The sequence below is a fragment of the Pleurotus ostreatus genome, assembly GCF_014466165.1.
Source record: "Pleurotus ostreatus strain PC9 chromosome Unknown scaffold_3, whole genome shotgun sequence".
NCBI classification, from domain to species: Eukaryota; Fungi; Basidiomycota; class Agaricomycetes; order Agaricales; family Pleurotaceae; genus Pleurotus; species Pleurotus ostreatus.
The window spans coordinates 3,524,810-3,546,213 of NW_023503158.1; the positions used below are offsets into that span (position 1 = coordinate 3,524,810).

Sequence of the window (21,404 nt, forward strand, 5' to 3'; positions counted from 1 at the left end):
CCTCTCCTTTGTTTTTATTTTTATTTAACCCGTGTCTCGTCTCATATCACCCATGGTCTTATTTTCTGCAGTCTTGCTACAGATGGGCTGCTCCGCATCCTCGTGGCTCATATGCTTAGGAGACAGGCAGGTGCATACTTTTTCGTTCGCTCTAGTTGTTGTTCATTCGCGCATTCAAGGCGGCATAATCCGTGGTTGAAGCCCGCCGCAGTGCAGTGTAATGAGCAGTCGTTTGCCGATCCCATGATCTGCCGTGGTCTGATCTCGCGTATATACATTTCAGGTCTACACGTACTCGATACTCGGCACTCTGGTGTTGTATATGCCTGCAGCACATCTAATGTGACTTATTTCCGACTTTCCTGCAGGCGGCGTATAGGATTTCACCCACCTCAACCGGATTATTGTTCGCAACGCAAGATACTGCTCCGGTAAACGTCGTAAGATTTGAAGAAGTAATTCCACGTTGAGACTTCAGATCAGTGACCGACTGACGGCACAATGAATGTTGACAAAATAGTGAATTTGTGTGTAGCATCATGAACTTCGTCGATTGGCTAGACTGAGCGCAGTTGATCTTGCTATAGATACAATCAACTTGGGGTCATCTTCGCCATGAGCACTGTTTTAGTGGATGAGGGACGAGAGGTGGACTCTGCTGAGTGAACCTTCAAATGGCACTAGGCGCTCCCTTCTGTTTTCTATTCAGTGCGCTACTAACCCTTGTACGACTCATTTCTCAGTGCCCAGATCCCAACCTCACCTGGCCATGCTGCCTGTAGGAGTTGAATAACTTGCGGTTTAAAGTGGAGGTATTTACATGTGTCTGTCGACGCCGCGAAGGAGCACTGATTGTCATATGAAAGGGACTCAAATTGAAGAAAATCTACTCGTTGATATATGACATAGCTCAGTACTTGGTGAAGCGAATCTACAGTAATACATCAGCATTCCAGATATCAATTTTTCCCTTGTCTGAACCTGTCACAATCTTTTTGCCATCAAATGAAAAAGCAATAGACTCTATATCCTCTCCAACGTTGTAGATCACCAACGCCATGTTGGATGAATCACCCCACAGACGAGCAGTGCCATCCGCAGATACTGAGATGATGAACTTGAAGTCTGTTGAAAAGGCCATGCAAGAGACTGGGTAAGTGTGTCCTTCCAACTCCCTCACCAAATCACCGGAATTGGCATTCCATACTCGAATCTTCGAGTCGTTCGAGGCAGAGAGAATATGATCCCTTGACACTGCTACAGAGCCAACCATCTGACCCCATTCAAACACCTCGGACCTCCCTACTTCATCCCACTCCCTAGTAGCATCATTAGACCCGGATGCAAACCAACTTCCATCAGGGGAGAAGCTCAATTGCCTCACAAACGAAGTGTGCCCCATTTTGAAGAATAGACATTGACCTGTTTGTGTGCTCCATAGCCGAATGTTTCCCCGCAGTGATCCTGCTGCAATCTTCTTGCCGTCTGGCGAGAAAGCCAAAGACCAGCTGTAGTCTAGCAGCTGGGAGTAACTTCGCAATGTCCTCTCCACCTCCCCTGTCTTGGTATCCCATATATCAACATCTCCTCTGAGATCGCTTGTTGCAAATTTCGATCCATCTGCTTGAAAAGAAACACTTGCTTGATAATCAAAGTGAATTGATTGTATTGGTGCCTCGTGCTGATTCTGAATCACCACTTGTTCTGGTGATGCCGATAGAATCATGTCTGTGTCCGGCATAATGACTGATTTAATTTGAGCACCATTGTGCAAGTCGTATGAGGCTTCGCGTAAGTCTTGAAAAGATACCTTAGTACTAAATGCGATAGAAAAATGTGGCCAATCTTACTGCAGTGGCGACGGATAACCTCTGGGTAATGCTTGCGAGCCTTCCGAGCCTTTCGAGCAATATCACGAAATGTAGAGAATGGGAGCTTGTGTTCAGGATGTGGTGCAAGCTCACACAAGACAGAGAGAAGTGTGGTAATCACAATCTTCGGAACATTATCTTGAGTTCTCAAGAAGTTGATTGCTGAAAGGAACTTTGGCAACTCTTGAGGAGCAGGATATTTGTTGATATCTAGATTGTGTAAGTCTACATATCATTGGGGTATAGATTTTGTCATACCTGGTGAGATACTCATTGCCAGCACCCCAACCTCATGCTTCAAGCGCTCTATATCCCTTTCCTTTGTAGCATGATCAATTCCCGAGATAATTGAATCGAGACTTGGAAACACGTCCCACTCAACCAACCCAGAAAGAAGTTGATGATCTCTCCAAGAGACCTTGTTGGGGAGAACTGCAAATGGCACATAACATGGAAGGACAGGGAGTTTTCCACTAGGAGACTCAGTTGCCTCATGTATACCCATGAATTTTAACACAGACTCATGGATGTACTGGCCCTTCTGGATATGACGAGCAGCACCAAGGTGGGGTCTTTAGTCTTTTATGAGATTTAGCTCCAGAGAGGTGATTAAATTTACTCACATCCGTGTAAGTCTGTGACCTTCATCTGAAGGGCGACGCAAGGGCAGGACCTCAAGAATATTCCAGGCTCCTTTGAGGGACTTGGTCACCTCAGGGGTCTCCCATCGACCAATATATGGGCGCATCTGAAGTCCATGCTTCATGGCTTCATAAGTCATCCACCGAAGAGCTGGAGCAAAGGGAGCAAATGTCTTCAATGCTCTGTTTTCAACATTACCCCCACCACTAAGATGTTATTAGCTTGCCTGTTGCTCACATTGAAATCAAAAACCCACATATCGGAATGGCTGCCAGCAAACCACACTTCTTTCACATCACCGCAATGCCTCAATCCAGCATTATCCGATGGTTGGCTATTTGCATGTTCAGGCCAAAACCTGACCCTTCGCTCATCAAGTGCAAGGGCATGGCGGAAGTGGCACACATGTGACATTCCGGTTACAGTTCCGGGAAGACTTGCACCCCTCCTTACTCCGATAGATGACACTGTGTCCCTATACATGCCTGTATAAATATGGGACGGTACATCAAGCTAGTATAGTGGCGTAACACGTACCAGACACCAACAAAATGTACATTGACGCCCGGCTGCGATATTGATCGCTTGAACATCTTGCACAAGTCCTTTGCCTTGGTTTGTTTCATAGTCTCTTCTCTTGATTTCTCCGTCGTTGACATGTAGAGTTTAAATACACTAATCAATAACTTAGTTGCAAGTTGTATATATCTTCATAGGGACGTACGCGGGAAGTTGGGCAATGTAACCTGGGTATATAAGTCCAACCTGCGACAAAATTCAGCATTGAATCATATCAAATGAGATTTATTACCCCTTCAATCATTCCTGCAATAACACGTACTTGGTACGCTCCCCGTGAGAAGCCTGTAAAATTATCTTAATGACTGAAGTAAGAGATGGTGCATGGCTTACCAAACAAGAATATTCTGTCTCCAGGCTCGTATGTCTCTGCCAGCCACTTGTAGGCGATCAGCAGATTCTTTTCGAAGGAACTGTCACAAGTTGTAAAGGTGAAAGTTCTGCGCACACATTTATATTGTACTCACTTCGCAAAAGCCATGTCAAATAGACGGCCTATCTTCGAAGTGGTGTGTGTCCCAATGCCACTGATGTAGAATATTATTTGTCTTCTTGACTTGACAATGCGGCTGAAAAACTCGATTACATTGGTGCCCTAGATGAAATAAATTCGCCATAACAGAATTAATAAAAATACAAGTGCTGAGGCGTGACTGACCTTCACGCCGAATTCATTAGAAGTCCCATCCGCGCAGATGACTATAATTCGTCCTTCGCGCTTGTGAGGGCATGCTACCAGAGTTTCGTTTGAAGCCTTCTGATTGACAGAGCATTCTCCTTGAAGACGTTGATCCATCGTTTCTGAGGGTGGAGGAACTGAAGACATCAATTGATGAGGAAGTGAGAACTTGTGTTTATAACCCCCTCCGTCAGTTCATTCCTGGCACTAACCTTCCCACTCCTTGAATCCGCGATATGGTCAGAGAGTGTTTCCGTAACAAGTAACTTTGACCCAGCTTCGTGTTCATGTAGGATAGGCGGTCATTGTAGAATAATCCTCGGACGGATTGAACCTACATATCTAAAGACTCAAATTGTCAGCCAAATAAAACACTCAACCAGCATCTGTATAATCAGTGTTATCCTTAAAGGAGGCAGTGAGTACACACTCCACTGGGCGGTAGGAACATCATATGTTTGTTCCTGTCGTTCGGCCAACTGACTCCCAGTGCTAGTAATATACTCGAAAACTGTCATGGAAGCTATCGCATCCATTTTCCACATCATCAATCATCAGTTTCGAGTACCACGAGGCAGAATCCATTTAGTGCTCCATACTCGATATCAATGGCTGTATTTCATCAACGGACCTCATGCGATACTTATTTCTTACACGCATCCCAGTAGCCACACCCATCTACACACCCATCAGTCAGTGACCATGACCGATACGACGGCATCCGTGTCTTTTGGGGAGATGGGCCGCGAGTAGGTGCATCAACACACCTTTAGTTATATTTGGGTAACGCCAAGATGCGGGATCTTCTATGAGTTAGTATAGTATCGCAGTGTTGGTTAGGCCGGAAGGCATTGCTTTGTTGTCAAACAAATGTAAGAATACGCCATATTGGTACGGACTTAGGCAGGCGGCATAGCGGGCCATATCCTGGCGCCCTACAGGCAACGTTCCGACACTTTGGATCGAAGGTACCACGTCAAGTAGTGTGAATTGGATGAAGGAACGGTTTCCCAGGGAGAGGAAGAAGGCAGGCGAAATTATAGGATGAGTAATTATGCGACAAATATAAAGCCAGACAAGAAGTTTGTGTGATCGTCTTTCAGAAGACGGCGGGGAATTGCATTTGGGCAGTGCAATTATAGGAAAGACATGATGAGTATAAGCTCAAGTGCACGTAACCACTGACAAGGCAAAATGGACATGATGGTTTGACCACATGCTACACCGCCAGGTAAACAACACATAAATTGCGTACGAGAATTAAGCCCATCGTTTGCGTCGAAGTAACTGTCAACCACCCGGAGCGGCGATGTTTGTACTCTGCACATCTCTCGCGGTATCAAATCAACCCTTTCGACTCTCTGACCCGTTGCTCGCTGGGAGTATACCTCCCGCCCCGTGGTTACAGTGAGTTGCTTTCCAATTCCGGCGCCCCCTCCTCTTCTCACCCTCTCACTGCGCACGCTCACCCGTAAGTCTCCTCCCCGCCAGGCCATCAAGACTTTGCGCTCCTCCACTTGAACGGCCTGCAAATTGGCTTGAGTGGCGCCGAGACACGATATATCGCTCTCCAAGTCTCGGTGGATAGACTGAGGTACTGCGGGACTGCGCGATTGGGTGAGTGGAGACATTTTTTGACTAGGATTTCATTTCTAACTCGTACAAGTACAGCCCGCGCCCTCTGACATCGACGAGTAAGTAAATCCTACCCATCATCTCTCATTCCACGCTCATTCTACTCCAACTTCCTAGCTATAGCCATCCCAATAGATGGCCTCCGTACAGGTCATATCGATCGGTGACTTCACTGAGTTGTCCTTTGAGAATATGAGTGGGTCTGGTCCCCCCGACAAGTGCAGAGAAATTGCAGAATAGCGCAAATATCCCAAACGTCTTCAATGGATCTGCGACGTTCTCCACTTGCTACGGCCCCATCTAGAAAAAGGGAACGCATGTCTCGTGGCAATAGTAACGAGTTACCAAATTGGCCCCAAACGGCTGCTTATCGACGGCGGAAGACTCTAATAGATAGTCGCAGGTGCAAATCTGCTTCCTTTGTTTGGGACTTTATCTTTCGTGTCGTTATCTCGACTCTATCTTTCTCATCATTTACGAGCCTCATGTCATAATCATGGACAGTAATTGATAATCTTCGTAGACTATCACAAAGAAACTGCCTCGAAATATGTGCTCAGTCAAAGAGAACCCGACTCGAATTATCTCAACATTGACGTGTTTTGACCGGCTTCGAAGTAGCAGGGTCCAGTGGTCCGCTATATCTGTGAGTCGAACTGCGGTGTGATAGCGAATATTGTTGAGCCGTGTGTAGAGTCTGATACGGCGTCAACGTACCTTGGATATGTTGGGTCATCATCTGTGGGACCCATCTCCAGAGTGCGGGCCCTTAACACCGCGCAGGCACCATCACGAGTCGTGGATGCGGTTACAGTGTGCTCCGGGCGTGAGGGGAATATGAAGGCGACGGTGTGTGCAGGTTGGAAGAGTCCCTGCGAAGATAAGTCGGTGCGCGACGGAGGGGTACTGTCATGTAACGTACCGTGTCTCGCAGAGCCGTCCCCGCTCGCTGGCGTCCGACTCGTCCTGTCTGGTTGGCCCTCGACGCTGGCTAAGTCGACATTCAATGTTCTTTGCAGGAAGAGGTCACATTACATTCAGTTTTCGGCACAGTAACCAGTTCCCCAGTGTCGCTGTTCGCAGAATGGAGTTGAGGCACGCAAGAGCGGTTGAATCTGACACCAAGTCCTACGACGAATGCACCCTGCCCTCTGTGCTTGAGGTCATGACATCGAGATGACGAATAAAATACTCACGGACCTGATGACTGCCTCAGAAGAATTTCCGTTTTCTTTCCTTTTCTCGCCTCCCCCCATCATACTAAATTTCCGCCGTTAATCTATAGGCTGCGCACTTCAGCGTGTCTAGACGCACCCACATCGTCTCTCTCTTTCGTCCTGGACTGCACTCATACGACTCAAGTACAGGACCTCGCGACAAGCGGATTGAAGACCTACCAGTACACGAGCCTTCGTAATGAGGCCACCTTCCACCATGATGGGAAGATTGTGATGAGGAGACGTCTGAGTAGATTCTGTGAGGATCTTTGTAAAAACACCCCGAGGCTACGACGACTAGCGACTCCGCTGAAGAGGTTCGGTTTGAAACGTTATTGAAGCAACGCGTAGGCGCTTCAAGCCCGGTCCGGTCAACCCTGTCACGGCCCGTTCCATTCACTCCGACTTGTCGCGAACCAACTTGCAAATCTCTGAATGCACGCACACGGAGCCGATCTTCACCACCATGCGTGCAGCGCAAATTATCTCGCAATAAATGTGCCGCCAACTGACCAACGAATACGGGTGGTGGCAATACTTGACGTACGGTAGTAGGTACGTCGTCGTCCTTTTTTTGCTAGTGTCGGTGCTGATATGATGTCGTTTACAGCTTATTGTCTGCGTCATAGACGACCCATTGTGTTGTTCCTTGAGGTCATGCAACGAGGCAGTCTGTGATAGAGGTGCTGGTAAGTTTCGTTTCTTCACTCCACTCAACGACGAACGCTTCAGTTCACCAGGTCTGCCCCAATCCCAACGAGATCTACTGCGTCACTGTCTGCACGTAAGCGTACGCAAGGACACCGCGCGGGATGTCAACGAGAGCCTCAATCCTTGCCCTATACATACGGCTGAACGGCTGAACGGCGCGATGGGACCCCGCGTTGAGGTACGTAGACATCGGTTGAGTGACTTAAGGTGCGCGCTGATTTGTTTCCTCGCAGATCAATCTGGGCATTCCGTAATCTGAGCCTCGAGAGTGATCTTAATGATGTGAATAATGCTGTAGCGAGCACGAATAGGTGGATCAAGGGAGACTTTCGAGTTTGAACCGCTATGAGGGTTTTCTCAGCGTTTGGTGAGCCTGATTCCAAATTTCTACCCAACGACGGTCTAACCGTCAGCTAATATCGTGTCCGCAGACGCTCATTGCTCTTCTTAGCCCCCAAATAGCGATGCCGTTCTACAGAGCTGACTGGGCGCGCCTTGGGGGACGGTCGCGCGGTGGCCTTTCGTGAAGTTCGTGGCGTTTCTGCCTGTACTTCAGCCACGGAGTAATCACGGCGGAGTCCTGACCCGTTTTGCCCGTTGGTCTACATAACGTTACGAGATCATCGACACAGCTACAGGCGAGTATGTGTGTTTCCCTTCTACGCAGCCCTTTACCGACGCTTGCTTGGCATCCACAGACGTGCGATATTCTTCGTGACCTACACCCCGGCGTACAAACACGTATGCAGCCGGGTGCGGCGTCACGAGGCTTGGAAAAGCTAGCTACATCACTGTAAGACTCTGTGGTGTCTTCCAACGTGGTAAGGACGTCGGCCGTTTCCTCTGCTATTTTGAGGATGGTGATTGATGTGATCTTTACATTTCCCCGCAGATCTACTGACCATCACGCTGTTGACCTACCGGCTAGCGGGAATTCCAGAGATTGGGCCAGGTCCTGTATTTGCAGGGTTTCAAAGAATCATCAATGAGTAATTTCCTTTTCACTTTCGGCTCAACCAGTGCCATGTCTGCAGAGTCCCTCTGCATAATAAGCCTGGATCCGGCAAAAGGCGCTCAACGAGCACTTGCTTCGCCGCTTTGCAAATACGATGCTACACAAGGTATGTCGGTTTCCTGGATGAGTTTGAGTATGATTCATTCTGTCCACTACAAGGCCACCATCGACTCCTGTATCTGCAATGGCTTAACGCCTCTTTTCTCCCCTTTTGTCTCCCATGGGTGATACGTCTGATTCAAGCTTCGGGTGCTTACTGCTGCTGATGAAATTTTTTCTCAGGTTGAATGGCCATGCAGTTGTGTAACGGCGGCACGGGGATTCACGAGACATCTAAGCATCTAACTTTCTCCCATTCTCATAGCTCTAGCCAGGTGGTGGACTTTCATTCACTGTTGTTAGTGATGTCGGGGTGTAAATCGGATAGAAGACGATTTAACATGAGGTCGCTCGGCGACATCAGAAGCGGCGGGTTCGGTTCGCATATACGAAGCGTAGTGTGGCAAAACCTTGCAGTACATCCAATCTGACTCATTTTATCATTCCCGCGGCCGAAGTAGACCTCTTACCAGCCCTTATCGACCGACTGTGCTTGAAGTACTCTACTCAAAATACGGCTCCGTTTTATGACACCGACGAGTGGTAAGATTAGAAGACAGTGATTCCATAATATGTTGAAACATCAGTGCAGCTAGGGACAGGATCTCGAAAGACGGAACAATGATAAGGCCAACGATATGAATTTGCGGGCAGCAGTGTGAATAGCGTCGATTGGCTAGAGGAGATTGGCTGTGCACAGACCCTCCTAGCTGTCATATGTCAGCCTGTGCACGGACCTCTTTGCGTTGGTTGAAAACCAAACAAGGTAGTCCCCCTCCCCCTGCTTCCTCTCTCCTTCGTCGTTGCCGCCGTGCTCATCCCGGGACGAGATCGTAAGGCGAGTCTCCACAGTGAAAATAGCAGAACTGGACGGAGGAATTCTACGGCATATTTTTTCTTTGAAAGCTGGTACGTGGCCTTTTCTCTTGCATTTCCCTCGAATTCGACGACGTCTTCTGGGTATTGGCCGCCTCGTTCATCTACCTCCTCCTCCTCGACCTCCCCCATATCGACGGTGTTGTCTTTCGCCGACGAGTAGTCTTGATGAGAAGAGTTCTCCATTACCACCTGCATCCCGCCGCCCGAACGTAATGCGACCCCGCCCTTCTCGTAAAGGCCGCCAGCGCCCCGCCACATCTTCAATATGCTACGCGCCAGTACGTCCTCTCTCTTTTTCTGTTTGCGTGGTGTGAGTCTTCATTTCAACCGCCGTTGGCTTCTTCTGCCCGCTTTGTCGCCACACACGGTGTCACTCTCCCGCCATCTTCTCCTCGTATCAGGGCCAGTCAGGCCATTCGTAGACGCTCCGAGTACGCTGTAGATGACCCTCTCCTCCTCCTTCTTCGACGCCTGCTCCCCCATGTCTCTTGCACCGACAACCTGTGTTATTCTGCGTCGCGCCTCTAGTAAATAGAAGCTTCGTCCATGCCGCGTTTAGTACGCATATAGCCCCCCTTTTCGCGTCTCTCGCTGGCTCCTTGCTGTCTGATTCCAGACGTCGACCTTCAAAATGGTGAGCCTCCCCGTCCAATGTCCCCTCCAGCGCCACATCCCCCCCACATTCCTGGGCTCCTGGTACGTGTTCCTTCCTAGACACCTCATCGGTATTCAACGGTACGCATATGCGCACCTTACTCGTCGCCCTACTCTCGGTTCCCTTTCCATTCTCAATCTACCGTTCCTCGCCGTCATGATCGATTCGACAACTCCTGCCGTTGCAGCACGATGCATTGCGATGTCGAGTCCCAGACTCCTTGGGGAATCTCCGGCTTTTCCCGCGGTGCGACGCTCTCTTCCGTGTTCTCCCCGTGCCTCCCAGGTTCTTCACCCGTCCTAGTCCCTGTATTATATTTTTCACCCGTCAACAGCGCTCGGCGCTAGCCCTTTGGATCGCTCTCATATGTAGCTCCTCCCCTCCTCTCGGAGTTCGTCTGTCGATATCTGGCGCATGTTACCCATATACACTCCTTTCGGGTTTGTATTTGACTCTATGTTTCTCAAGCCCCAGACATGAGGCTCTACCGATAACCCCTCGTTATTCTCCCCTCAGCATCGCGCCATTACGACGCCTACACTATTCTCCTCGTTGAAACGCGGGTGTACCTTCATAGAGTACTCCCCACTATCTCCGTATTCGCCCATCGTGTGGTACCAGGGAGTACTGGAGTGTGAATATTGGAGCTTGCATATTATCGCCTCAGTAGCTAAACATTCGAGCCTTTGGAAGAGTCACCGAGTGATCGCGGTGATACCATTTCCGAAATTTAAGGTCCTCGAGGCGTCGTCTTGCGCTGTGATCGTTGAGTCAACGTCTGTCGTGCTTGGCGAGTAACTACGAAGGCAACGGTGCATGCAATATGTATGGATGAATCGAACAAGCGAAGACTCCTGGTCACATTTGGTGGTACCAGAGGATGTAGGTGTAACGGAGGCGGAGTGGGCTGGGCTCACGCCGCGTAAGCTTGGGCGTAGTACGTGGATCGTATGGTATGGAGGATAAATCAAGGTTAGAAAAAAGGAAATATATGGTACTGCAGAAAAGCAGGTATGCGTGCTCCTAGAATAGTAACTCCATTGTGACAATGGTACGTGCAGACATAAAGATGGGGAAAGAAGATCCAATGAACCAATTATCCAGTTTGGTAAGGCCGGCACGGGATGTTTAGCAAGCGAGGCGAGGAGATGGTGCAGCGTTGGCCAAAAGCAAGAGTAGGTCTTTGTGCACATCGCCAGGACGAATACTACGACTGCTGCCATGGTATAGAGTTGTCGCTGACTGTGTCCATTGGCTTGTCCTCCCTTCTGCGAACGAAAAGAGCGAACAGAAGACGGCTGATCAATGACGCGTCACGATCCCCGACTTCACTCGCCTCTTGTTGATGCCTCACTGCCCTCGCGTCGTGTGGGTTTGCCATCCAGTCAAGAAGGCCGTATCGTCAAAGCACGAGCATCTCCTTTCACCATGCGTCCAGCTCCCGTAGCACGGTATAGTCCATATATTTGCAGGCACTTTAAGAGGAAGGAGGCGTTTGTGCGCGGAAGAGAAACATGAGGATCATATGTGCTGAAGGCGGGAGTGCAGAATGGCGCGTGGCGGGGTGTCATCGAGAGGCGCAAAGGTTGGTGAAAACGCCAACACAGCTTGGGAGACTTGGAGTAGCTGAGACTCGTGTTCGTGACGAATACGGCTGGGCGAGGGGTGCCACAGTGCAGGAGCGAGGTGCAGAGGAACGTGTAGGCGCTTGCAAAAGACTGATGGCGTAGCGGAGCGCTGGCGCCCTCTGCGAGAAGGGACGGGATGCAGCAGGATAAATTCTCAGCAAAGGATGGCCGGCGGTATAGGCCTTCCCCATGATGTTGTGGCGACAATATGCTTTGTTTTCCTCGGGGCAAGGCGACTCGTGTTTGTCAATAATGCGTTGGCTAAAAGCTGAGTAGGTGCCTCGTGCTGGCGGCGAATGCGAACGATACAGCATATACAAACGTCGGCGTGGCTTCAGTGTCCATCGCTTCTTTCTGCGAACGTGTAAGGGTCATAGAACACGGCGCACTCGACCTGGGGAGACGCGTCCCTCCCTTTTAGAACCACCACAGCAATACGCGCATCCCATGGAAGGAAAGCCATGTTCGTGCCTAGTGCAAGTTTGGCGGACGAGCGTGTTATCACGTGGTTCATTCTGCGGCTCCCTACAAGGAACCCAGCAGACGTGCCACAGGAGTGGGACACAATGCGGCGGCTAAGGGACACCACTGGTTCGCCTCTAACGACATCTCCTGGCACTGCTGATGCTGCGCGATTTAGATATCTCGACGCCTGCATGGCCTCCCCGTATCCGTCGTCAGATTCGCCGGGCCTCCCATAACACGCTGCGAGAAAAGTTGAGTCGTCTCGGTGATCTTGGCACGTGGTAAGAGACAAGGCGAGAGTCGCGAGGAGAAGGAGAGCGCAGTTCAAGGGAGTAGTGCATCACCCTCACGATGGAGTTCCGCCACATCTGCTCGCGCCAGGGCCACGAGATCGAAGAGCCTCTAAGAGGATTGAGCTACACAGAGGTGCGACGTGAGCAGATGAATGAAGTGGGTATTCGAATGCTCTGTGGCAAGGTCTGCTGTCCTGCGTGCCGACAGGCGAAAGTAGGCGTTGATATGGAGATGAACAAATGTGAAAAGCGAGCATAGCGAAAAGAAACACGGGAATTAATGCGTGCAGAAACGCGTGAACGAGGAGGATGGCCGATTGATCTCGTAGAGTGACGACCGTGCAAGATTCGCGATCCTACCATGGTAGGTCTACCAGTGATGCCATAGATAGCGACCAGTGCAAGTGCAGAGTGGTGCAGCATCAGTGAGAGCTGTTGAGATGTCGAAATCAGGATACAGTGGGTGAGAGAGCGAGACGGCTCACGTTCTAGATGGGCTACTACCGAAGGTCTTGATAGTTAACTAGAGCTATGCACCACATTTCACGAGGAGTAGGCGGTGTTTTGACCGGTGTACACCCATTCATCTCGCTCGTGATTTATCGGCATTTGCGGTGGGCGAGAGGGTGCATGCGAAAGGTAGAGAGCGATGGCCTCGACAATTATTGGCTGAGGGCGAGAGATGGGAGTTGGCCCATTGCGCTGGGTGTGACAATCAAGCATGGATTCGGGTATAGTAGCAGAAGAAAGAGAACAAACTGCAGAGAATTTCCCAGCACTGGGAAGTCTTCGAAGTTTGAACGGGCATGAGGAGGGCATTCACGTTTGACGTTGATGAACGGTCGGAGAACATGATAGCGTCAGTATCCGATCACGAACGTGGTGATGCATGCGTACATCTGCTAGATTGAATGACGATGTGGGAGGAAAAGGTGCGGTTCGTAGAGGCGTCCAAAAGGCGAAGCCTCGAGGTGAATGCGTGTCATGCTGTATACACGAGGCTTCTTTGGCGCCTTGGAGACACGATGAAGGTGATGCGTAAGTTTTCGGGGTAGAGTAGTAGTATAGTGAGACCGTTGGGGGTACTTGGCATGCGAGATCGAAACACACGTACCCCAGATTACCAACCCCGCTATTTTGAATCTTGTGGTCCGACGCGCGCAATAGTGCATGCTAGGATCTGATATGAGTGGAATTGGAATATGTACGACTTATGGGTCCATTGAGGCTGTGGTTGAAAAGAAGCCGACGCCACAGAGCGTCACACATGTGCATGCCTTAAAGTACCGGAGTGCGAATCTAGCGCTCAACCAAGGTCTCACATGTTCGAAGCAACATGTTTCGACGTCATCCACGAGGCGCTCAAGCTCATAGTGACTGCAAAAAAATGAACAACTCTGGCGTCGCTGAGAGTACCCTTCTGCAAGAACAATGTCCAGAATCAGGAAAAGGCGTGGATATTTAGACGACTCCATTCCTATCAATGCATCGTGCCATGTCACATCAATGATGCGACGTGCGCAACCTTGTAATTCTCGCTACACTCATTTCGTTCCCCTACTCGTGTCTGCAGAACATGCTATGTCTATCAACTATGTTCATCATGGACACCTCGCGCATACGGCGCGTCATTCTTTAGCTGTATTAAAACCTGTAGGACTCATGTAATGATATTCAACCGTCCATGTCCTCTACTCCCCCATCCTCACCATCGTCAGATCAGCGACTTCAAGGCGAACCGAGCGAAATCACCCAGAAGGCGCCAACTCAAATTCGAGCAACATGTACTCACAATCGTGAAGGAAGGATCATAGTGCTCAGCGCGGACGGGACAGCGAATAAATTTGGAGAGAAGGTGGGCGCCACCCAATGGACCATTCAATCACTGAACTAGCATTCTCAGAGCACGAACGTAGTCGAGTTCCATAGCCGTATTGTCAAGAGCAAGAAGCAAATCACCTTCTACATCAGCGGCATCGGCACGCACAACCCATCGCCCGTAGGACGCCTACTTGACATGGCGTTTGCGAAGTGAGTTCATAAATGATTCTCTAATATAGTAATCCTGACCCGGTTCCTGATAGTTCATTCGAAACGAACATACTGATAGCATATAAGTGGCTGGCGGAGAATTATGAGGAAGGAGATCGAATATTTATGTTTGGTGAGTAAGCTTGGGGGCATGATGAGCGGTAACAATTGCTAAGCTACCGCAGGCTTCTCTCGGGGAGCATACCAAGTCCGCGTCATTGCAGGAATGATTGAAAGGGTAAGGAATAGCATCACCTCTGTCGTCCAACTGCTCGCTGATTTTGAAATAGGTCGGACTAATCTACCCAGGAAGTACTGCCCAACTCCCTGAGTATGTGCTTTTGCCTAAGATGAACTCGTGTCTGACATATCACGTCCTAGCGTGTTCAAACTCTATATGTCGACAACGGAAAGATCAACCAATACCAAAACCAAGAAATACGAGAAGGCAATGGTATTATGCAGAACATTCAAGAAGGCATTCTCACAGCGCGATGTCAAGGTCCATTTTGTCGGCGTCTGGTGAGATACTATTTTTCTACCACCGTAAAGGTCCTTACCCAGCAATTGTAGGGATACGGTCTCATCGATTGGTGTTACAGGGAGGGCGAGTCTCCCGGAGACCGTCTCAGGGATGTCCCATGTGTGTCACTTTCGCCATGCCCTTGCGCTCGATGAGCGGCGGGTCAGGTTCTGGCCTGAACCAATAGTCCATGTAGATACATTATAATACCTATAGTATCCTCCTGACCATCGCATTATTATTCGTGGCTGAGTGAGACCCCAGTGGCCAACATTATAAGGTACATTGTAATTCCCCCTACCGCTCATACCCTGCCCTCTGGCCTTCCCTATTGGCATATTATAATTCCTCCCCGCATACCCCCATCTCATATTATAATTCCCTGTTCTCGGTTTATAATCCCCCCTCGTGCACACCACCGACCCCACCATCCCTGCATTATAATCTCCCCTACTTTTACTGTCCCCGCATTATAATCCTAGTTCATTTCCACTCGCAGATTATAATTCTGCCTTGCGCGCCGCCCCGTACGCGTATTATAATTCCGCCATTGCAAGATTATAATTCCGCCTTGCGTGCCCATTTGTCCTCCCATTGATAGAACATCCTCATACATTATAATGGCAAGTAGCTTGTACATTGTAGACTATATACGAACAAGAATCCCCAAGGTTTCTTCTCTTTACAAATCTTCGTTCTCCTCCTCGCTACCCTCGTCCTCTAGATCCAGCTCGACCACCAAAGGGGGGACTACGATGTTATTCTCCGTTTGATTCAGCGTCGAAGTAACGACCAACGATGCGCGATCACGAATGGCGCACCACTTGCTCTCCCATTGTGCAGCTCGGCGTCGTTCATAGTTGGCCTGACGGTGTGCGTATGCTCTCCCCCCCTCTTGCACCGAGGCGTCGTCTGACAATTTTATGTGTGATACGTTCTCCCAATGTTCAGCTTTCCAGCAGCAGTAGGCGATGGCGCGGCGCATTTCTTCTTCAAGTAACAGGACTTCCTCCCGCCATCTCTCCGCTCGAGCACGAGCTTTAACCCATTCGACACGAAGACCTAAGTAGAGCCATAAGTATAAGTTGCGAATCTCTAATCAAGACTTACAGGCCTGAACCTCGCCGGGATCTGAGAGTTCCTCATCGCTAACCGTGTACCAAATCCATGACAGTGTTCGCCTCCCTTCGCCAAGGGCAAGGCTGCGATTGAATGCCATTGTCGGTACGTTTTCTGATCCGCTCACAAGGCCCTGACCGTTCAATTCACTCTGGACCGACTCCGGTGACATTCCAGCCAGCATTCGAGTGCGTTTGTATTCTTCTTGTTCCTCCGCCGTAAGTGTCCTCTCATTGATGCCGCGGATATCTTCAGGAAGCAATGGACGGAGGGATGATTCCCAATCCCCAGGGCCTTGAAGCGAAAGCAAGGCTTCACGCGCCATCATGTATTGCACTCGAATCGCCTTGATCCGAACTTCAATTTGGTTCTGAAGAAGACGGCTCCGGGTGTAGGCACCTTGTGAGTGAACATTTCGAGTCTTGTAACTGTGGGCGAACGATCGTGTTCGTAACTGACGCCGGAGTTTAGTCAGTGCCTCCGTGGCTTGCGCAAATCGAAGCCGGTTTTCTAAATGACTAAGTTCTGACGGACATATGCTGGCTCGCTGATCGACGGAAAAGAAGGACGGCAGATATAACAGGATGGATTCGGGAGTCGCAGTAGCACTAACATTCGGTATCGACTTGAGATAATCTTGTAGTCCAGGCATGTATGTAGTTTGAATATCGCGGAACTTCTTGACGCGCTTGAGCAAGCTGGTTCGGCTGGTCTGGAGCTGTGTTGCCTCTACTGTTGTGAGATCAGTTTTGGCCGAGATAGCCAGAAGCTCCTGCCTGAGAATAAGCATGGTTAGCGCATTTGTCGTCCGTTGAATCGAAGCACTTACTGGCTTTCTTCGATGTCAAGTCCTGATATTAGAAAGGCGCTTGGGCTGGCGTCACCAAGCACCGTTCCTCCTCGCTCAACAGCGCGGTGTTCTTCCTCCGCCATCGCTTTCTTCACATCAGACATGCACAACTCTGGGCAAAATCAATTCAGTAGACGTCTTGAGATCTGAGATTGAAGGTAAACTTACCGTTCCGCGGAATGTCGAAGGGGCATGGATTGGATTGATCCGACTCCCATGCGCGTACCTGGCCCTCCCATTGGCACAGCTCGTCCAGATGGTGTTCCCGAAGACCGCTGGTAAACGCGCTAAATGCTTGATGGTGAATAACTGCTTGCGCGATCGCAAGAGTCATTTTCCCCAACAAAGAATTCCCTGCATATAAAGTTAACCGATGGAAACATAGTAAAATAAACAGTAGCGCTTACCTAAATTTACCGTTTTACGCCAATTCCAGAAGTTGCAAAAGTCGTCGAGTGTGTCCTGGCGTCCTCCCGGTCCCATCATGGAGACTGAGTGGGCAACTTTGTTCAGCCACGACCACATTCGTTCCACCCCTTCTCCGTCAGTTCGACTGACCCATTTAGTATAGTTCAATGAAAACGGTGCATGGCAGCTCTCTTTGTGCGCCTCGAGGTGGAATTTTGCAATGCGAAAGCGAAGATCGATTGATCGGGACAGATGAAGATGCGAGGGAAGGCGACCCATTCGGGCAAAAAAATGTCGGAACCATTAACATGCGATGTCGTATGTAATGGTGATGAGAAGTAGTGAAGTCGTGGCTACGCTAGAAAGAAAAATATAGTCCATGTTTGCATATCGCTCGCCCTTTTGCAGATCGCCGATTCCATTTGGTCTGAACATATCGCTGCGTGCACAACTGACTGAGCCGATTCCAGTCGCTCGAAGGCCCTTTGATCGTCGAGTATTCGCTGACCAAAGAGCCGCAAAACCAACACAATGATTGATCTATATTTTGTAAGAACATTTCATTTGCAAGTTTATCTATTACTCACCTCCTCCTGGTCAACGTAACTGGATAGATGTGCAAAGTACGGCTCCTCGCTGACGAATGTGGCCCAACCTGGGCCGAGGGCAGGATCTCGATTGTCAGTTGAGCGCAAACGATTCTTCTGCTTGAAGTTCGCATCCTCCTGTAACAGAAGGCCGTATAACCACCTACTAAAATGAATATTCGTGGCAAATCAAAGGTAAGTAGTATGTACCGAATATCGGGTGGCGCTTGCTCCCATCCCTCAGGGAGATTAATTCCGGGATGGGGACACGATCTGCAGGGTACGGCTAATTCCCCTTGGCCTGTATTGTGTAAACCAGTCGGATCGTTCCCGCGCCCAGCTCGCTTTGCCATCCGAATGTGTCGCCACTCCCGTACCGTGAGCATGAACTGCTGAAGGCGGTCCTACAGATGGTATAAGTTAAAGCAACCATAACAGCAGTACATACTTACCGGTGGCGGAAATAGGCCATCTCCATTATGTAACTGCTCAAGAGCACGGTAGAAATTGGTGGAAGGGATGCACCCTTGAAGGTTGAGGTTATGGAATAGTCTTAAAAGTTGGAACGTGGTCGCAGTTTGAGGTTCTAATGGAGACGACGGCCACCAACCGACCTCCAGAAGCTGCTCGTATGGTTCAATCGCATCGGGACATCCACAGAAGTCGACGTTCAGCAGGTGGATCCCGTTGTCATGAATGACAACGAAGTCAACGTGGCCACGCTTGACCATTGGGCACCCAACCGTTCTAGGATGACCGAGCTGGAGTCTCAGCCCAAGTTCACGCAGTGTATATTTTTCAAAATAATCATCGGTCCACCTCTGAAACGAGTGATCAGTAATGAACCAGTTCAAGAATAGAAATAGAAATTACTTCGATGAAATGTAAAGGCTCATTTTGATGGAGCTCGAGCATGCATTGGCTACAATATAGCCAGGACCCATGACAGTCAAGACATCGATAGCATGGGTCCGGGTCCCCGCAAGCAGTACATCCATGTATATTGTGTCGGCCTCGTCCTTCGAGAATCAGAGTTGCTTCAAGATATTTTTGCCTGTATTTTGCTTTCCATGTTAGAAGTGGTGCGTCCTATGATAATAAGTAGGGATTGCGCCGCAAACAGGCCACAGTGCACGAAACATACCGTATTAAGGTATCTTTTTGGCTTCGCCTTGACGACTAGCCCCGAGGTGTCTGGCAAAGTAGCCTCATCTACCACCGATCCCATATCTCCACCTGTGAAAGCTTCATTTGAAGGCCCGAGGTCAAACTCAAGACTTGGAGTGCTTGGCAGTGGCGGCGGCGCGACTTCTTCCGTAGCATCTGGTGCTTCAATGAAGGTGTGTTGAAGGCGGGTCTGAGTTGCTCTTGTTGCAACGAATGTACGTGTGTCGGGTTCATGCACGTAGATCCGACGCTTTTTCTTTTCTTTGCCCATCGATGTGTTGGTTAGATGTGGGAGCACCGGCTCGATGTGGAAGTGCTATGTTCAACTTCCGAAAACAATGACAAACATATGAATCGACGGTGGAAGACATCAAACTAGTATACGTATGTACATGTACATACAAGTTTTAAGCGGGACAACATTACTCTAGGGGATTATGATCAACACAGGTAGGTTTATGAGAAAGGCGACGTCGAGTTGAAGAGAACTATAAGCGAAATTGAATAAGTTGAGCATTATGGTCGACGATAGACCTACAGTACGTTGGTGGGGAAGAATCTTTGGCCTAATGACAGCTGCATCAAGCAGTTCTCGGCGCCGTTTGCTACCACTGGGCCGAGGGAGTAGGCCCCGTTTGAAATAAGCAGCAGTAGGGTCATGTCGTTGGGGGCCTTGGTTTATGTGGTTGGACTCGGAGGCCCTGCGGATGGTAATGGATGAGGGTTCGTCCAGCAATGCCGATTCACTTGGTGGGTCGACAACGAGTATCTCCTTCATTTTTTCACGTAGAACCTTGGAGGGATGAGTAAATGAGCGCGCAAATGAATGGATCGCACCTTGACCATTCGGCGTTGTATATATATCTGAATATCGGACCCCGCTGTTAGGTATTCCATCTCCTTGAAGTGTTCAATCCAGGCAGAAAAGAACTCGTCCATAAATGTGTCGACGGTGCCCAGGAGTTCGGCCTTCCTGAACATGGTTGAATGCTCATGTAAAAATGCTGTTTTTGGGGGGGTAAAAACAATCTGCATCACACTGTGAGTATTATTGTCGTCTGATAGGTGAACATACCATTGATGCAAGACGGAAGGAAAGAGAGAGGGTGCAGACGTAACGCAAAGCTTGAAGCAAGAGGCGAGTAAGTTTATATGAGACAAAGGGTACTGGGAGGAAGACCATATGCTGGATATGTGTTTCCTCGTCGCAAGGATTTCCAGCAGGTTCATTGAATGGATGAAGGTGGTTGGAGGACGATAGGACAACATGTTGCAATGGCGTCCGTTACCGTCGATGTCAAGTCTACATCCGTTGGGCGCCAATGGTTGGAACATGAAATGTTTGGCTACGTCACTTCAAGCAAACAGTTCAGTGTCGAACACAAGAACAAAAGATTCTGTTATATTGGTGCTCCTGTAATATTTCAGCATAATCAGAACCTTGATCTCGAGTATCCATTGATACTAGTTGGCCGATCTCTTATATTTGAGCCCGATCGTGTTTAGAATAATCTGATTGAAAAGGTCAGACTGTTAGCCATAGTGAAACGGCATGAACTTGCACTTATCTACTACTTTCAATGCCTCGATCTCGTATTTATCACACCAAGGCTGAGCGCAAGGCTGCCAACCGAGCCAAGAGTGCCCGACATTATGCAAAGTATGTTACCAACCAATACCCAATAGCTTGAACCTAATGAGACGTAGAAACAAGGTGGACATCCTGGCTAGGCGGCACAATGTTCGGGCGCACCTTGAGTATACCATAATCATTTACATTCTGTGAAACTTGTATGTTAACTCCCTGTCTCTTCTCATACTTAGTGAGGACGCAACACAAGCATTAACCACTCAAACCGGGCCTCAGATAGCATCCCCGGAGACCGATGTTTCATGGAATATCAATCGCGTTCAGCAAATATCCCGCGAGTTGAACTCGTTTATCAACAACTCCCCATCCGCCTTTGCGAACATTGTCTACATGGACTACATTAAGATCCTCGAAACCGGCACAGACGATCTAACCATCATTGAAGTACCGCTGGGAAGAATCATGAAATGGCAACAACAAATCGATAAATGTGGAAACGTCATACTGCAAGAGTGTGGTGCAGGCAAGGAGATGGAATCCCTCGGTGCCGTACGCATAATCGCAAGTATTGCAATCGACTATTTGCAGGACACCCTATGTGAGGCTATGTCGGATCCTACAGCCATGCAGGAGGCGTACAAACGCGGGAGGCTCAACTTTCAGAGGTAGTGTAGTATTCATACAATGCCATTGCGAGCAATATTCAAAACAAATATTATTACGGACAGCGAGTCTCTGATATCGTAGGGAAATGTTCGAA

General features: G+C 49.2%; 5 protein-coding genes across 5 annotated transcripts; 2 read left to right on the forward strand and 3 right to left on the reverse strand.

The window, feature by feature from the left end:
- Positions 1 to 931: 931 nt before the first annotated feature.
- On the reverse strand, positions 932 to 3,918 carry PC9H_005803 (uncharacterized protein; the record flags this gene model as incomplete). The annotated part of the gene is made up of 11 exons (XM_036775362.1): positions 932 to 1,797; positions 1,851 to 2,081; positions 2,130 to 2,443; positions 2,495 to 2,685; positions 2,766 to 2,988; positions 3,051 to 3,188; positions 3,238 to 3,278; positions 3,325 to 3,377; positions 3,426 to 3,505; positions 3,560 to 3,687; positions 3,751 to 3,918. The coding sequence occupies 11 exons, from the start codon at positions 3,916 to 3,918 to the stop codon at positions 932 to 934; spliced, it is 2,433 nt and encodes an 810-aa protein (XP_036633864.1).
- Positions 3,919 to 5,992: 2,074 nt separating this feature from the next.
- Positions 5,993 to 9,810, reverse strand: PC9H_005804 (uncharacterized protein; the record flags this gene model as incomplete). The annotated part of the gene is made up of 5 exons (XM_036775363.1): positions 5,993 to 6,062; positions 6,124 to 6,278; positions 6,329 to 6,397; positions 9,334 to 9,624; positions 9,694 to 9,810. 5 exons carry the CDS (start codon positions 9,808 to 9,810, stop codon positions 5,993 to 5,995), a joined length of 702 nt encoding a protein of 233 aa, XP_036633865.1.
- Positions 9,811 to 14,052: 4,242 nt separating this feature from the next.
- Positions 14,053 to 15,129, forward strand: PC9H_005805 (uncharacterized protein; the record flags this gene model as incomplete). Its single annotated transcript, XM_036775364.1, has 7 exons — positions 14,053 to 14,223; positions 14,272 to 14,399; positions 14,453 to 14,532; positions 14,585 to 14,637; positions 14,690 to 14,730; positions 14,781 to 14,921; positions 14,973 to 15,129. 7 exons carry the CDS (start codon positions 14,053 to 14,055, stop codon positions 15,127 to 15,129), a joined length of 771 nt encoding a protein of 256 aa, XP_036633866.1.
- Positions 15,130 to 15,604: 475 nt separating this feature from the next.
- On the reverse strand, positions 15,605 to 20,088 carry PC9H_005806 (uncharacterized protein; the record flags this gene model as incomplete). Its single annotated transcript, XM_036775365.1, has 12 exons — positions 15,605 to 15,984; positions 16,033 to 16,817; positions 16,871 to 17,003; positions 17,060 to 17,245; positions 17,299 to 17,500; positions 17,756 to 17,839; positions 17,887 to 18,052; positions 18,097 to 18,290; positions 18,339 to 18,707; positions 19,031 to 19,354; positions 19,592 to 19,846; positions 19,891 to 20,088. 12 exons carry the CDS (start codon positions 20,086 to 20,088, stop codon positions 15,605 to 15,607), a joined length of 3,276 nt encoding a protein of 1,091 aa, XP_036633867.1.
- Positions 20,089 to 20,633: 545 nt separating this feature from the next.
- Positions 20,634 to 21,313, forward strand: PC9H_005807 (uncharacterized protein; the record flags this gene model as incomplete). Its single annotated transcript, XM_036775366.1, has 3 exons — positions 20,634 to 20,713; positions 20,761 to 20,811; positions 20,878 to 21,313. 3 exons carry the CDS (start codon positions 20,634 to 20,636, stop codon positions 21,311 to 21,313), a joined length of 567 nt encoding a protein of 188 aa, XP_036633868.1.
- Positions 21,314 to 21,404: the final 91 nt, after the last annotated feature.